The sequence below is a fragment of the Vulpes lagopus genome, chromosome 2 (genome assembly GCF_018345385.1).
Source record: "Vulpes lagopus strain Blue_001 chromosome 2, ASM1834538v1, whole genome shotgun sequence".
Lineage (NCBI taxonomy): Eukaryota > Metazoa > Chordata > Mammalia > Carnivora > Canidae > Vulpes > Vulpes lagopus.
The window spans coordinates 168,048,921-168,064,839 of record NC_054825.1 but is presented as its reverse complement, the minus strand read 5'-3'; the positions used below and the strand labels follow the sequence as shown (position 1 = coordinate 168,064,839).

The 15,919-nt window shown below is 57.1% G+C and overlaps 1 protein-coding gene across 1 annotated transcript; it reads right to left on the bottom strand.

Annotated features, from left to right (window-relative positions):
* Positions 1-246: 246 nt before the first annotated feature.
* CADM4 (cell adhesion molecule 4) lies at positions 247-14,914 on the bottom strand. The gene is made up of 9 exons (XM_041735218.1): positions 14,777-14,914; positions 5,404-5,550; positions 4,930-5,082; positions 4,534-4,668; positions 3,807-3,971; positions 3,589-3,679; positions 3,058-3,230; positions 1,832-1,960; positions 247-1,289 (listed from the first exon to the last, which is right to left on the bottom strand). The coding sequence occupies exons 1-9, from the start codon at positions 14,838-14,840 to the stop codon at positions 1,180-1,182; spliced, it is 1,167 nt and encodes a 388-aa protein (XP_041591152.1). The 5' UTR covers positions 14,841-14,914; the 3' UTR covers positions 247-1,179.
* Positions 14,915-15,919: the final 1,005 nt, after the last annotated feature.

The window sequence follows — 15,919 nt, the reverse complement described above, 5'->3', positions numbered from 1 at the left end:
CGGGGTAGCTCAGTGGGTACTGAAGAGACAAGACTCAGTGACTTTTGGCACCTGAAGTGGCCAGGAAAAAAAGCATATTTCTTAGAAGGGTGGAGGTGCCCTTGAAAAGGGAAGGGCCCTCTCTTGGCTTGTACCATCCACAAGCAGCCATCTTACTCCTCTCCCTCCTCCCTCCTTTGGTTCAGTTCCCCTCCCAACATAGTGCAGCTCTGGGCAGAGGGACAGACACACAGTCACCCCAGACACTTGTTCTCTCCTCAGTTTAATGGTGGTTAGTGGGATTGCCAAACCCCCTCCCCGTTCCCCTCCCTGTACAAAATGTGTTTGTTTTGTTTTCTTTTGTTTTTTTTTACAAGAAAAAGGGGGCAAAAGCCAGGAAAGAGGGGAGGGGGGTGCAATCTGATATTTTCATACAGATTTTTAATTTTTTTTTAATATATTATATATAAAAACCATAGAGACCAACGCACCCCCCCAAACTCCTTTCCCTCTCCCTGGAGGGCCTGGAGGAGAGATGGGGAAGGCCCCCCAGGAGTGGGTGGACAGGGAGACAAATATGGATAGGACAGATATGGGGGGGAGAGGTGGAGGGATGGGGAGCCCAGGAACCTGGGGATTGGAGAAAAGAGTTGGGGCTGTCTCCCTCACCACCCCCATCAAAGTTATGACACAAAGACACAGAATCCCTGTTTCCATGCCCTCCCCCCACCCTTACCCCCACCGTGCAAACATGGCTTTGCAAAGAGGTGCCCAGAGCTCTGTGGAACTCCTACAATGGCTGGCATGGGGTCTAGGACCCCCAAAGAAATCTGTGTTCCCCTTCCCTGCCCACCCCACCCTTCCCAGAATCTGACCCCCTCCCCACAAGACCTGGTTCTGCAGCCTAGGGGCCCTGGCCTTCCCCCAGTTATCTTCCCCCAACCCAATCCCTACCGCCCTCCCTGGACTTGGGGGGTTTGGACCTTCAGCCCCTGCCCCCTGGGGGGCCCAGACCTCTGGGCCCTTGCTTCTGGCCCTTGCAGAGACCCGGGATCCGACACCCCCATCCCTGCCCAAATGTCTGAGGTGTTAGTGGTGGGGGGAGAAGCCCACCATCCCAGACTCTGGTAAATGTCTTTGCAGCTGGCAGTGGGGTAGACCCCAGCCCAGGCCCAGGCCCAGGCGTGGGTGGATGTGGGGTCAGATGAAGAATTCTTCTTTCCTCTTGTGTCCATCGCTGCCATTAAGAAAGGCTTCTCTTGCTTCTCCCTGCTCATCCAGGCCACTGGCCTCGTGGGTCAGATAGGAGCCTGAGTGGTTACAGACCCCCAGGCAGAGGCGACATGTATGTGGATGCAGGAGTTGGACAGAGATATACGGGAAGAGGGAGACAGACAAGACATACCAGGGGAAGTAAGATGGAGAAACAGAACATACAGGGAGAGGGAATCAAGGCCAGGGCAGAGCGAAACAGGGGCAGAGAAAGAGGTAAAAGCAGAATTAGGAAGACTCCACAAGTTCATTGAAAGACCACCCTTAACCGTTCTCTCAGTGGTGTCCCCTTGCTCTGCTCCCAACAAATCCAACAATTAGGAAGATAAATTTTTTTATTCAAACCTAGGGTGAATTAATTCACCCTCAACGATTCATCCCTTTTAGAGTCGCGGCCAAGGTCCGCCTGCCCGTTTGGAATCTTGGCCTCTGGTCCCCCCAGGTCTCGAATCCGGGATGTAAGTCTCCCTACCCCCAACCCCTAATCTCCTCGGCTGCACCAACGCAGGCTCTGGGCCCCGCCCCCGTCCGAACCCCCAATCCACACCCCTCGCTGGATTCAGACCCCACCCCCACTCACCCTTCTGCCGTACTGAGCACCAGACCATGCCCACCAGCACACATATGATCAGAAACACCAGTAGCGCCAGGATGCCGCCCACAATGGCGTAGGGCACCGACGTCTGAGCCTCTACCACCGCACCCGGGTCTGCAGAGGGACAGGGCGCAGGACCAGGTCATCAGAGGACGGTCCCAGCCTGGCCCCACCGCTGCTGATCTCATAAACCAATGCACACAACCAGCCGCGCCTGTACGCGTCACGGCCCTCAAATCACTGCCACTTCTGGCCCCTTGTCCTGGCTCCAGACTCCTGATGCTCCACTCCCACGAAGAATGCGTGCATGTTGGTTGGTACGCTGCCGGCCCAGGCCCTGAGTCATTTGGCCAATACTATCCCGCTTCTGCCCACCCAGCCACCCCCATCCCCAAAGAACAGATACAGCACATCCCTTTTCCCTCCACTCCTTTGACCCACAGAACCTCAGGTCCAAGTCCCTTCCCATCTTGTCTAAAACGCTCCGGGCATCTAAAATGCAGAGCTAGAGGCACGCCTGAGTGGCTCAGCGGTTGAGCGTCTTTCCTTTGGCTCAGGTCGTGATCCGGGGGTCCTGATCTAGTCCCGCTTGGGGCTCCTCGCAGGGAGCCTGCCTCTCCCTGCCTATGTCTCTGCTTCTCTCTCTCTCTCTCTCTCTCTCTTTCTCTCTCTCTCTCTCTCTCTGTGTGTGACTATCATAAATAAATAAAAATTAAATAAATAAATAAATAAATAAATAAACAAAATCTTAAAAATAAAATAAAATGCTGAGCGAGGGCCCAACAACTTCTAAAATTCCTGCCCTGCTGTCACAAAGGCTAAACACGTAACACTTATTTTGTGCTAGGGGCCATTCCCACCGCTCTGTATATTTAGCTCCAATGATCTTCACAACCCTATGAGGTAGGTGCTATTTATTTCCACTTAACCGGTGAGGAAACAAACATGGAAAGTTACCCATATGGGACGCTGCAGAGCCCAGTCTGAACCCAGATGGTCAATCTGGCCGAACTCCAGGAATTCTGTTGGCTGTTGACCCCAAGGAATCACCCTTTGCCCAGGCCCCTCAAACACCCCCGGCGGGCCTGGAACCGTCCAATCCAGCTCGCCCACTCCCAAGGCCCCGCCCCGCCCAGGACTCCCGGAGACCTCGACGAGGCCCCGCCCCCACCTGGAGCCCCGCCCCCAGGCCTGCCGCGGCCCGCCCTCACCGTAGACCACGAGTACATAGAGCGCCCTCGCGTGGCCGTGCTTGTTCGACGCCTCGCAAGTGTAGGTGCCGTTATCTGCTGATACCAAGCCTGGCAGCGTAAGCGTCTCCCCGACCGCCTCGGCCCGCTCTGGCAAAGACTCGTTCCCGCGGTTCCAGCGGATCTGGTTTGGCCTGGGCGTGAGTAAAGTACAGTGAAAGTTGGGGACACGAGTGCCAACATCCAATTCTGACTTCCTCGGTAATCATCTTCATAAGTAGCATCTTCTTACTGGCCCCATCCTTCCAATAAAACCTACAGTCCCGGACCCAGCCTCCACCGCACCAGTCTCAAGAATCCAAGCCTCCCGCCCCCGCACAATCCGGGAGTCCAGACTCCTTCCTCGAGATGCACAAGTCCAAGCCCCCGGACTCCTCCTCCCTCGGGACGCACAAGTCAGGGGCCCAGGCCCCTCTGTTCACAGCGTCCCTCTTTCCCGAGACACAGGTGTCCGAGTCCCCAGTCGTCTTCTTGTCGGGACCAAGAGCTCACCTGGGGTTCCCCGTTACAGCACACGTTAGCACCAGCGTGTCTCCCTCCCTCACCACAGCTTGGGAGGCGTGGATCCGGGCCGTGGGAGAGTCTGCGGGCGGCAGTGAGATGGGAGAGTGGTGGTCCGGCTCACACGCGGGGCTGGCCACCCTCCCGGGGGCGAGCAGCCGGCCGTGGGACCCTCGGGCCCCCGCGGTCCCGGCCCGCCGGGCACTTACACTGCACGTCCAGCACGTACTGCGTCTGCTTGCTGTGTCCGGAGGGCAGCGCCTGGTTCTGCGCCTCGCAGATGACGATACCGCCGTCGTCCTTGCGGTCCACGCGAAACCGCACGGTGCTCGCCACGCTCCACACCTTACCGTTCTCCTGGCCGCTGCTCACCCCTGCCAGGCCCGGCGGGGACGCCGTCACGCCAGGGTTCCGGCGGCTCCGCGCACCGGGGGGAGCGAGCGCACCCACCCCGCCCCCCGGGCCCCGGGCCCGGGCCCAGACCAACGAGGCCCCTTCCCCAGCTCCGCCCCTGGGCCGCCGGCCTCGCCGCGGGGCCTCCGGGCCACGCCCCTCCCTGAGCCGCGCTCCCGGCCGCAGGTGCCTCCTCCCAAAGCGCCTCCCTTCCTTTCTTCTTTTCTTTCTTTCTTTTTTTTTTAAGATTTTACTTATTTATTCATGAGAGATACAGAGAAAGAGGCAGAGACACAGGCAGAGGGAGAAACAGGCTCCCTGCCCGGCTCCATCCCAGGACCCCGGGACCACGACCTGAGCCAAAGGCAGACGCTCAACCACTGAGCCGCCCGGCGCCCCAGCTCCTCCCTTTCCACTCCCACGCCCTCTCCTCTGGCAATTCATTCCAAATTGAGGGGCCGGTGTCCGCCTGCGCCCTCTTCCCCAGGCCGCGCCTCCTCTCATCCCACCCCTCCCTCCGCCCCCTCCTCCCCCAGGTAGTACCTTTGAGCTCCTTGCGGTCGCGGTACCAGCGCAGGACCGCGGCAGGGCGGGACCGCGGAACTAGGCAGCTGAGCTCCACCTCGCCTCCCTCCACCGCCTGCTCCCGGACCTCCACCACGGGGTTCTCTGGGGCCACTGCGTAGGGGGAGAGAGGTGGGGGGGCGCTCAGCGGAGACACCGAGGTGGACTCTACGTAACTGGGCGGAACGAGGGTCCGGGGGTGGGCGCAGAGACCAAACACGGGCTGGGCGGTCTGGAAGGCCGAGCGTGTCTACTGGGGCCGGGTGTCCGGGGGGATAAAAACAACCAGGCTAAAACCAAACCTCAGGTGTCAGGAGAAGGGCTGGGCAGAGCAGAAAGGAGGAGGGGATGAGTGTGAGGAGAGGGAGGCGTTACCCAATACAGTGAGCGTGGCAATCTGGTGGTGGGTATCCTCCGTGTAGAGCTGGCAAAAGTAGCCTCCCTCGTCCTCCAGGCGGGCATCTGAGAGCCGGATCCGCACGCGGCGGGGGGAGAACTCCTCAAGCTGGAAACGCTCGTCCTTCAGGGCTAGACAGGACGTGCAGGAAGGGATGAAGCTGCGGAAATCCTGGCCCCAGGGGTCCGGGCCTTCCGCCTGGAGCTTAGAGACCTGCGCTCTGCATCTGTTCTCCAGCCAGCGGTACCTGTGCATCCAAGGGGCCCACCTAGGAACTCCCTTGGGGACCCAGAACGATTCAGGCCCTCCTGCCCACACACAGGGCCAGGGGTCCGGACCCCTAGCTCCCATGCTCGGTCAGGACGGGAGAGTCCACACTCTCCATCCATCCTCCTTCAGGACCCACCCCTCCTCCTCCCCCAAGAGGTGGGATTCCCTACCCCAGCACTCACCGCGGGTCCCGTTGAAGAAGAGGGTCTGCCGGGCGGGGTTCTGAATGACAACTATGGAACCATCATACTGGTGCAGACGGCAGGTTATCTCGGCCACCCCTCCCTCGGCCACGGTCACGTTCTCTGTCTGTACTTCCTGTCCAGCCCCTGGACCAGTACACAGAAAGACTCGTTCGGGGCTGCAATTCAGTCTTTTCTCTCTCCATTCCTCTCCCATCCAAATTTCCAATCTCTCTTTCCCCTCTCATTCATTTCGTTGCATCCAACATTTCCTGAGGGCTGGACTCTGGGAGATGGAGAAAACCTGCTCCAGAGGAGCTGCAGTCAGGACCTAGTGGTATGTGCTCTAGTAGGGGCAGCACAGGGCATGCTGGGAGCCCAGAGGAAGGGAGAGACTAAGGCCGCCTAGGGAGATGGGTGATCAGAGAAGGTTATGGAAGAAAGCTCCCTTGGATCCAGATCTTGAGTGAGCAGTTCACCAGGCACGGGAAACTGCTATGTGTTCACCAAATCCCATCATTCACACCTGGGCACAGCTTGTTTATCTGCAAAGACGGCCACAATATTCTTCCCATCCTTGTAGGTTCCCTTTGTAAGTTGACTCTGGTCCTCCTCTCATTAAGGAGGCACCCCGACCCTGTGAATCTGGGCAGACCCTGTGACACGCTTTGGCCAACAGAATTTCCTAGAAGTGATATTGTATGAGTTCTGGAGCCCAGCCCTTGAGTTTCCATTCACACCCTCTTGCTGCCCTGAGACTATCAGGTGAAGATACCCAGACTAGCTTCCTTGAAGGTAAGGGACCACATGGAGAGAGAAGCCCAGCCAGTAGCCAGCACCAACTGCCAGTCACGTGAGTGAGGCCATCCTGGCCCATCTAGCCCCAGGCGACTGCAGCCACATGAGTGACTCCAGCTGAGACCAAGAGAAGACCTGCCCAACCAATCCAGTCCAAATCTCTGACTTCCAGAGTCATAAGCAGATAATGCAACTGTCGTTTAAAGCTAACACATTTTGGGGACGCCTGGGTGGCTCAGCGGTTGAGCGTCTGCCTTCGGCTCAGGTTGTGATCTTGGGGTCCTGGGATAGAGTCCTGCATTGGGCTCTCCGCAGGGAGCCTGCTTCTCCCTCTGCCTGTGTCTCTGCCCCTCTCTGTGTCTCTCATGAATAAAAAATTAAAATCTTGAAAAAAAAACCTACCACATTTTGGAAGGTCTGTCACACCACTAAAGTTAACTGGTACAACACAGGATTGGGCTACATTTCCTAGGATCCCTCGTACTTTAGTTGGGGCCATGTGACTAATCTCTGCCCTATGGGATGTAGGTGGAACAGAGACCCACCCCTTCCAGCCTGGCTCACATCACTCACAATCCTTCTTGCTGGACGAACGGAGAGGACCCCCGAGGAGTCTAAAGGACAGGATCACAAGCTAGAAGGAGCTCGGGGGCCCTGACTGACTGCCCCCTGCCGCCTGTGACCTACCTGCCCAGGACTGTAACATGAATGAGAAATTCACTTTTTTGTTAGGCCGTTGCCGATTTTCAGGGCTCATGTTATTGCAGTTAACCTACCCTGATTAATCCATCAGAGGAGCAAGGTAGGGGATTAGTAAGGGTGTACTTTTAGCAGAGGCAGTAGTAGCCTAGAGTAAAGCTCAAAGCTGGGGTTAATCAGCATCAGGATCACCAGCATCATTTATCACGGTCATCTTCAAAATAAAATAACCACATAGTGGTAGCTCTAGCTAGTGTTTATTAGGCACTCGCTGTGCCAAGCTCTGTGCTGAGGGTATCAGCCATACAATTCCCACTTCATCACCGCCATACCTGAATTAAGTTAGGCACTGTTATCAATCCCTGGGTTTTTTTTTTTTTTAATTCCCATTTTTAGAGATAAGAACATTGGTCCAGAGAGAGAAAATGACTCGCTCAAGGCAGTCGTCAGAGAGGCAGTGGTAGGGCCAGGATCTGCATCCAGAGCTCCCTAGTTCCGCATTTTGCACCTATATTTTCCACCCTGGCTGTCTGGGTGGGGTTGTGGGATGTGCTTGGGATTTGTGACAGGCCACAAATGCCAAGCTAGGAGATGAGCTTTTATCCTGAAGGCTGGTGGAGGGAGGTTATAAAGCAGGAAAAGTGCCATGATCAGATCTGGTTATTTACCTTTCAATGTGAGATAACTATAGCTTCGTGTCTCTTACATTCTGTCCCATTAATTCGAGTGTTTCCTGAGCAGTAGGTAGGTGTTTAGGGGCTGGGTGCCCAGAGATGAGTCAGATGAGGTCCCTGCCCTGGAAGGCCTTCCAGATTTATGGGGAGGTACACACAAATCACTGTAATAGCCCATCAGAAGCGTTATGTTCCCTGTAAGAGGACTAGGTAACCTGATTTGGATGCTGAGGGGTAGAAAAGATTAATTCTGGAGGACGGAGGCAGAGACAGCTAGCTTTCTACCCAGCATTCATAATTCCCTTTTTTCCCCTTCCATAAAAGAACCTTGATTGTATTCATGGCTGCCCTATGTCCAGCAGAAAAAGATATTTCCCAGACTCCCTTGCAGCTAAGGGAGGCCACGTGACAAAGTTTTGTCCAGTTTGATATAAGGATAAGTACTTTCTCTGGTAATTCATGTGGTAATTTTGGGAGGACTTCCCGAAGAAAGTGGACAAATCCTTTTTCTTCCAGGTCACCTTTATGCTGCCTGGAACTAAGATGTGATGCCTGGAGTCCTGGCAACCACTTTGGCAAGAGGACAAAGGCAGTAGGGATGGTAGAACTAAGAGCTGGAAGATGCCTGAGTCTTTTCAGGTGATGATGTGAAGCTGCCTCAAAACCCCTGGATGCCTACTTCTGGACTTCTCTTAGGTTTCAATATAATGCTTTGTAGGGGGGTTATATTTAATATTTAAGCCACTATTAGGGGTTAATTTAGCACCTCCTGGAATATGAAGCTTAGCATGTCTAGTCCTGGCACCAAAGATTTTCCTTCCTGTGTTTTTTTCAATCTCAGTAAATATCACAACCATCCACCCAGTTGCTCAGGCCAAAAACCTTTCCCTCACTCTGACACCCATCCCATCAGCAAGGTCTACCCATCCACCTCTAAAGCAAATCCCAGATCATTTTTGTTTACCTCCTCTGCCACCACCCCAGTCTGATGACACCTCTCTTACCTTAACCTTCTAGAGCTACTCATGGGGGCTCCCTGCTTCCATGCCTGCCTCCCCTCAGGCCATTCTGCACACAGCAGCCAGATGGGTTTTTCAAGAAGGTGAATCAGATCAAGTTGCTAAAAATGCTCTGAAGGCTGCCCGTGATGCTTCAAATAAAATCTCAACTCCTTCCCTGGGTGCTATGTGGCCTGGCCCTGCCCTGACCGCAGTTCCAGCCACCACCACCCACCTTCCCACCCCACCCCCCTACTCTCTGCGCTCTAGGCTCACTGGCCTTGACATTCCTCAGACTCCCTGAGCCTGATCCCACCTCACGGCCCTTGCACTACCCTCTGCCTGGCATGTTCTTCACCCTTGATCTTCCCACGACTGTCTCCTGCTCTCTCTACTCCTGCTCTCTCCTTCCGGTCTCTGCTGACATCCACACCTCCTCGATGAGACCTCTGCTCACACCCCATCCCTCCTCCTCCAGAACACCTTCTATGTCATCACCATGGGTTTTATTTGCTTGTACAGGAATGTCACTGAAGTTATTTCGTTAATTTGCTTATTTATTGTGCTTTCCCCTCCCCATCAGTAAAATCTACACCTCACGAAGGCAGGGATGGCACCCCTTGGTTTGACCACAGTCGCCTTGGTGCCTAGAGGTGGCCTGAGACTTGGTCAGTGTCTGGGAGATGGACAAATGAAGGGTGTGTGTCAGGCAGCATTTCATTTCTGCCTCACAACAACTTTACAACATCGTTATTCTCCCTGTGAATACCTGGGTTGATCTCAGCTGGCCCACAGGCCATCTCTGTGACCTTGGGCAAGTGGCAAGACTTTTCTGAGCCTCAGATGCTCTGGTGTAAAATGGGGGTGATGCCAGTGCCTGTCTTATAGCAATTAGACCAGTGCCTGGAGCTCAGGGAGCCTTTCCTGCAAAGCTGCTGTTATTATAACTCCAGAAACACGCCCATACACATGAAAACTGGCCTGCCTGCACACTCTGGCGCTTAAAAAAAAAAAATCCATGGATCTTGGACCTCAGGGCTAACCCAGTGCGAGCCCCCCATTTTACAGATGTGGAGAATGAGGCTCAGGGGTCCCAGGCAGGCCAGTGGCAGAAACTCAACACCTCCCGGGAGCCATCAGGACCTCAGCATCTGCCCCCCCACCCCCCGCAATTATTCCTCTGCTCTCTGCTTGAGGGTGCACATGGGGTGAGGGTGGGGGGCTTTTGTCTTGTTCCCTCCCCCTCTCAAGGAGTCAGTAACCAACAGTGTCTGTGCCTAGAATATTAATGTTCCAGGAGCTTTTGTTTCGGGGTTGGGGGGTTGGGGGGTGGTGAAGGCGGGACTTTCTGGTCTAGAGAGGGCTAAGCTTTGGGGACTGGGGCACTGGCCCTTTAAACTGTGTTGACAGCCTAGAGTCGTCATGGGGATGGTGCCTGGAAAAACGGACTAGGGAGAGCTTGGGAAAAAGTGGCTGAGCAGGTGATGTGTAGAGACCCAGAATCCAGCCCTCTCCTCCCTTAGACCCAGGAATCCAGCTCCCAACTGCCTCTTCTCCCCGGGATCCAGGAGCCCAGGCTCCCAGCCCCCTCCTCCAATCAGGATCCAGAAGTCTGGGTTCTTAGCCTCCTCCTCCTTCAACCCCAGAAGTCCTGAGCCCCAGCCTTCTCCCCCTTCAAACCCAGGAGTCTGGGCTTCCAGCCCCCTCCTCCGTCAGGACCCAGGAGCCAGGGGTCCAGAGTATACAGCTGGTGGATGTTTCCACGGAGACTAAAGGGGGTGGGGGGAGCACTTCCTGGGTCCTGAGTCAGCGAATACCCAAGGGAGTCTCAAGGTCATGGTTCCGGGAAGGTCACAGCCACCCCCTCTGTATCCGCTCCCCAGGGGGCTCATGGTTTCATGCCTCCTTCCCCCACTTCCTCCCCTAGGGAGGTGGTACATCCCTGCGTCCTGAATGAACCCCCCCCTCAGCCCCCCATCAATGGCGGAGTCCGAACATCCTAGCACAAAGCATCAATTCTTCCCCAGCTCAGCCTTGTGAAGGCGCCTGTATTCGCAGGACCTAGGCATCAGGGTCCCAGCCCCTCCTCCATCGGAAACCTGAAGTGGGACCCCCAGCCCCTTCCTCTCTCAGGACTCAGTAGTCTGTACCTCCATTCCTAGGAGTACAGGCCCTCGGCCCTCTTCTCCCCTCAGACCCAGGAGTCCAAGCCCCCAGCCCCCTCCTCCCCCTGACACATGTGTCTGCCTGGGACCCTTGGCCGTCTCCCTCAGACCCAGGAATCTAAAACCCCAGCCCCCTCCTCCCTCAGACCCAGGGGTCCAGGACCCCAGCTCCTCTTCCCTCAGACCCAGGGGTCCAGGCCCCCAGTTCCCTCCTCCCTCAGGCCCAGGAATCCAGGCCCCCAGGCTCTCCTCCCTCAGACCCAGGGGTCCAGTCCCCAGCTCCCTCCTCCCTCAGGCCCAGGAATCCAGGCCCCCAGGGTCTCCTCCCTCAGACCTAGGGGTCCAGGCCCCCAGCCCCTTCCTCCCTCAGACCCAGGAGTCCTGGCCCCCAGCCCCTCCCCTCCTGGAAACTTGACTCCGGTCCACAGACTCAACCCTCAGAACCACAGTCCCGTCTTTCCACAGCCCCTGAACCCCCTCCTATCTAGGGACCAAGCATCAGGTGGGGGCGTAGGGGTGAGTCAGCAACCTCACGCACAAAGTACCCCCTGTGGCCCCCACGTTCCTGGGATGTTCGGAACTCCCTAGATTCCAGGCCTCAGGCCCAGCCGGGGGTGGGAGGTTCCCCCTGGGTGTGGGGTCACAGGGGAATTCCTGCTCCCGGAAGGGTGGAAGGGTGCGAGCCTGCACTGAGCCCTCACTGTCCTATCCTCCACCCCCAGTGCCCTCTATTCACCCCCTCCCAGGAGCACCCAGGCTCTGTCACTGCCCTCTTGCCTCACTGAGTGCCTGCAGAGGAGCCTTGGTGCCTGGTTCCCAGAGGACCTATGGGCCTGGTATGGGCCTGGGGTCTGCACTGGCAGAAACCAGTGGGTGCTTCGGTCTTGATGCCATAGGCCATTGGGTGCTGGCAAGTCTGACTGTCTCCAAGCACCCCCCTCAACTCCCCCACCCAGAGAGAGAAAGCTGCCTTTGTGTTCCCCAAGTCGGGGACAGGCCAGGCTCGCACGACATTAACCCACCCCAGGCCCAAGCCTTGCTGTGTCTAAGGTCTTGGAATCCATTGCAGAACCTGACCCCTGCTCTGGGGACTCGATGGGTGGGTGGGGATCAGTGACAGAAACCTCCCAAGACCTGTACCCGGGGGTGACTCATATTGGGGGAAGGTCCCCCTGCCCTCAGAGTGGCCTATCGGAACTTTAGCAGAGAAAAGTGAATCACTTGGGAGGAAAACATTTGGCACTAACAAGCCCCCTCCTTCTACAAAGCCCCCTAACTCTTCACAGTCTTTCTGTCTTGTGTTTGTATCTGGACATCTGTTTCCTCAGCCCCTTTCTGCTCGATCCAATCCCTGGTCTGTGGATCTCTGGTTCTGCCTGCATGCATCTGGGCAGGCAGGGTGTATTTCCCTCTTTCTCACTTCCTCTCGCCTGCCTACCCGGGGCCCTTCTTTCCTTTGGCATAAATCTCATCATCCTTCTCCAGTATTCTTGGCAGATGTGTAAGCCAGGAAAGAGAGAATTCGTTTTTGAAAGGGCACAAATGGACCCCCATCTTCCATCTCCATTCCTGCTGGCTGGCCAAGGAGAGAGAGGAAGAGGGTGGACTTAAGAGGAAGATGATGTGGGGACCACAGGCAACCCCTAAAAGCTGGTGGCCAAGGTCATTCAGATATATCCAGTGGGAAGGAAAGCAGACAGGGCCCTCTGACACCATGTACTCCAGCTCCCTAGCCCATGCTGTACAGAAGGGGAAAATGAAGATCAGGGAGTGACAAGAGCTGACACAAAATTACCTCAGAGCAGCCGGTGCCTCAGCTCCCAGTCCAGAGTGCTCCCCATGACACCCAGATCTCTCCCAACTTATAAAGCTCTACACTGTTTAATTTAGAGAAAGTTTACAAAAGGGATTAGGGTGCTAGGAAGCAGTGACTTTACAACGAAAGGAGAAACCAGCCTATCAAGCCACCTCCCAGGAATGCTGGAGAAAAGAGTCTCCAGTCATCTCAGGCCACCTTTTCTGATTCTGAGAATCCATCCAATGATTCTAAGCTGTCAAGATTCTGGATGTCAGAGGTGTCGGGATTCAGGATCTCCCGGAGGTCAAGGTCTCAGAATTTTAAAGATGTCAAGAGGCTAGAATCCTAATGCTATCAAGGTTCTACAATTTTAAAGGTGTCAAGATTCTAAAGACTTTGGGATTCTAGAATCCTGAAGATGTCAGTGTTTAAAGATACCCTCAGGTTCTTTATTTACTGGACTCGTAGGTTCTAGGATTCTATGAACCTGGTTTTGGGGCCTACAAAAGAAAGAAAAATAAAATTGGTTGGCAATGTAGCTAAGGTACCAAAGCACTCATCTGGGAAATTGTGGCATATCTGCTGCAAAGAATGGAAGAAATGATGAAAGTTCTGAGCAATGTCAGAAGACTGTAGGAAAAAGCAAGGTGCAGCGTGAGAGGTCAGCTTTGCCCCATCAAGAGTCCTGATGAGAGGGAGACTCTGCCTCAAACCCTGCAGGGATGGGGGGGTAGGGGGTGAATTGTAACCGCACCCAACTTGCCAGAAACCCCTTGGGATATCTGAGCTAGAGTTCCCTTTCAGGTCACTGAGTTCAACATCCTCACTTTACAGAAGGGGGAACTGAGGCCCAGAGAGAGGAGGGTGCTTGACATTCGCTGCTGGGGCAAATGGCAGGAGGTGGGATTTAAATCCAGGCTCCCAGCCCTGTGCCATCTGGCTACACGCCTCTCCCAAATCGTTCCATGGCTTCCTGCCCTTCCACTGCTGCCCTGCCACTTCCCAGTCATCCACTCCTCCTAAGAGTGGCCTTCCCCACCGGGGAGGGGGTGACCGCTGGTAGGTTCGAGGCACATGCAGTGATGAGTGTGTGGGTGACGTTTCCTGACCTTGTCCCCAGCCTCAGGGTCACCCTATCTTGGAGGTCTCCGTCTTTTCATAGTGTGGGATGAGAACATGTGGATGGCTCCTTGGATGTCCTGGATGGGGGGCTTCTCTGTAAGTTACGGCCTGGCTGTGTGAATGGGTGGGGAGGGGCAGCATTTGCGAGGCATTTGCTGAATCCACGTGTGTGCCCACATGCCAAGGTTCCTCACACACTGCCCCGCACACATACACACACACACATACACACACACACATTTCCCTCCAAGGCCCTTCAGGGTGCCCTGTCTGACTCAATTCCTCTCCAGGGGCACAGAGGGATAAAGGGATGGAGGAATGAAGGATGGAGATGGAAGAGGTTGTAAGGGTAGAGAGGGGAGGCAGGGAGGCCGTGGACAGGGACACCCTGGGACAGAGAGAGGGGGGATGGAGTGGGGGGCATGAGGGAGAGAGGTGACAGAGGGGGCTAGAGAAATAGGCAAGAAAAACAGGGGATAGAGATGAGGGGATGGGACAGATGGGGGACAGAGAAACAAGGGTGACAGTGAGACAGGGACAGAGAGGGAGGGCAGAAATATAGAGGGACAGAGAAGGGGGAATAGAGAGGGTGATGGGGGGGACAGAGTGACCCAGTAAAAAGGGACCGAGACCAAGGGACCGAGGTGGGGGACAAAGGAAGGATCGAGAGGTGGGGGACAGGGAGGCAAGGGGAAAGGGGGATAGACAGGGGGACAGGACTTCCAGACTGGGGGACAGAGGACAAGGGTAGGGAGACAAGGAGAGAGACTGAGAGACCCGGAGACAGGCGGACAGAGGGACGTAGGGACCGGACAGAAGGACAGCGGGACCGGCCCGGAGCAGGCGGGCTTGTGTGTGGGGGGGTGGTCTCGGTCCCTTTGTCCCCGCCAGGATCCGGGCCTGCGGGGTGGGGGGGCTGCGGCACAGCGGCCGGGGCCCGCGCCCCCTCCCCCGCTCGCGGCTCCCGGCTCCCGGCCCGCGCTGCGCTTTGTCCCGGGGAGGGGGCCCGGCCCGGCCCCGCGCGCATTGTTCGGCCTCTGCGGCCCCGCGGCAGCCGGGCTGTCACCGCAGCGCGCCCCCCGCCCCGGCCCGGCCGCCGACCCCGGCCCCCGACCCTACCTGGCCCCGCCGCGGCCGCCCACAGCAGCAGCAGCGGCCACTGGAAGCGCCGGGCCCGGCCCATGGTGCCGCCGCCGCCGCCGCCGCCGCCGCCGCCGCCGCCGCCGCCGCCGCTCGCTCCCGGCCCGGCACCTGCACCGCCCGCGCCGCCCGCCCCGCCCCCGAGCCCCGCCCCCTGCCCGCCCGGGGGCGGGGCGCCGGGGCCGGGGCGGGGCCGGGGCGGGGCCCGGGCCGGGACAGCAGAGGCGGGAGACCCGGGGGCCACGAGCCCGGGGGCGGGGGGGGGCGTCCTGGTGGAGGGGGGACCCCCAAGAGTTGGGGGGATGCGGGCGGGGGGCGCGTGCAGGGGGCGCGGGAGAGCGGGAGGGTGCTGGGTGAGGGCAGAGGTTGCGGGTGTGGGTGAAGAGGTGAGTGTGAGGGTGTTGGTGGAAGGGTGTGCGAAGGTGCAGGTGTGGGGGCGGTAGGGGTGGGCGGAAGGTAACTGAGGGTGTGTGTGTGCGCAGGGTAGTGTTGTGTGAGGGTGTGAGCATTGAGGGAGGAGGAGTGTTCCGTGGACAGGTGAGTGGAGGGCAGGTGTCACGTGACAGGCTGTGAACCGAGCCCTCTCGAGCTCCGGGAAGGCTGCAGCGGAGGGGTGTCTGGGCAGGTCCAGGATGTCCCAGGGAGGGGCGGGGCTGGGCGGGGCTGGGGTCCCACCCTTCCACACCCGGGAACCAGTGTTTCCACATTATGCATCAGTCTCCCGAAAGGGGCCCCTGCAAGTGAACCAACTGGAAGGAAGCCAGAGTCCGGAGACCTAGAGAGGGAGAGGCTCCTGCCGACGCCTCCCAGGCCCGAGCGACCAGCTTCCCCGCTCAGCTTCCCTGCTCTTCCAGCCCCAATCTCTTGGTGTCCGCCACTCTCCGTGTGCCCTTCCCACTTCTCTCCCATCATTGTTGCTGACTCACCCCTCCAGACTGGTTCCTTCTCCCTCCCGGGGAGTGGGTCTCCCTGAGCCCACTTCCGTGGGGCCTTGTAGACCTGGTCCAAGTTTATCACTCTTAGGACCCGGGAAGAGTGAGAAACCACGGAAGGAAGAAAATCTCAACCTCTCCCATGCCCTTTTGACAATCAGGTAAACTGAGATATGCCAACTATGAAAAT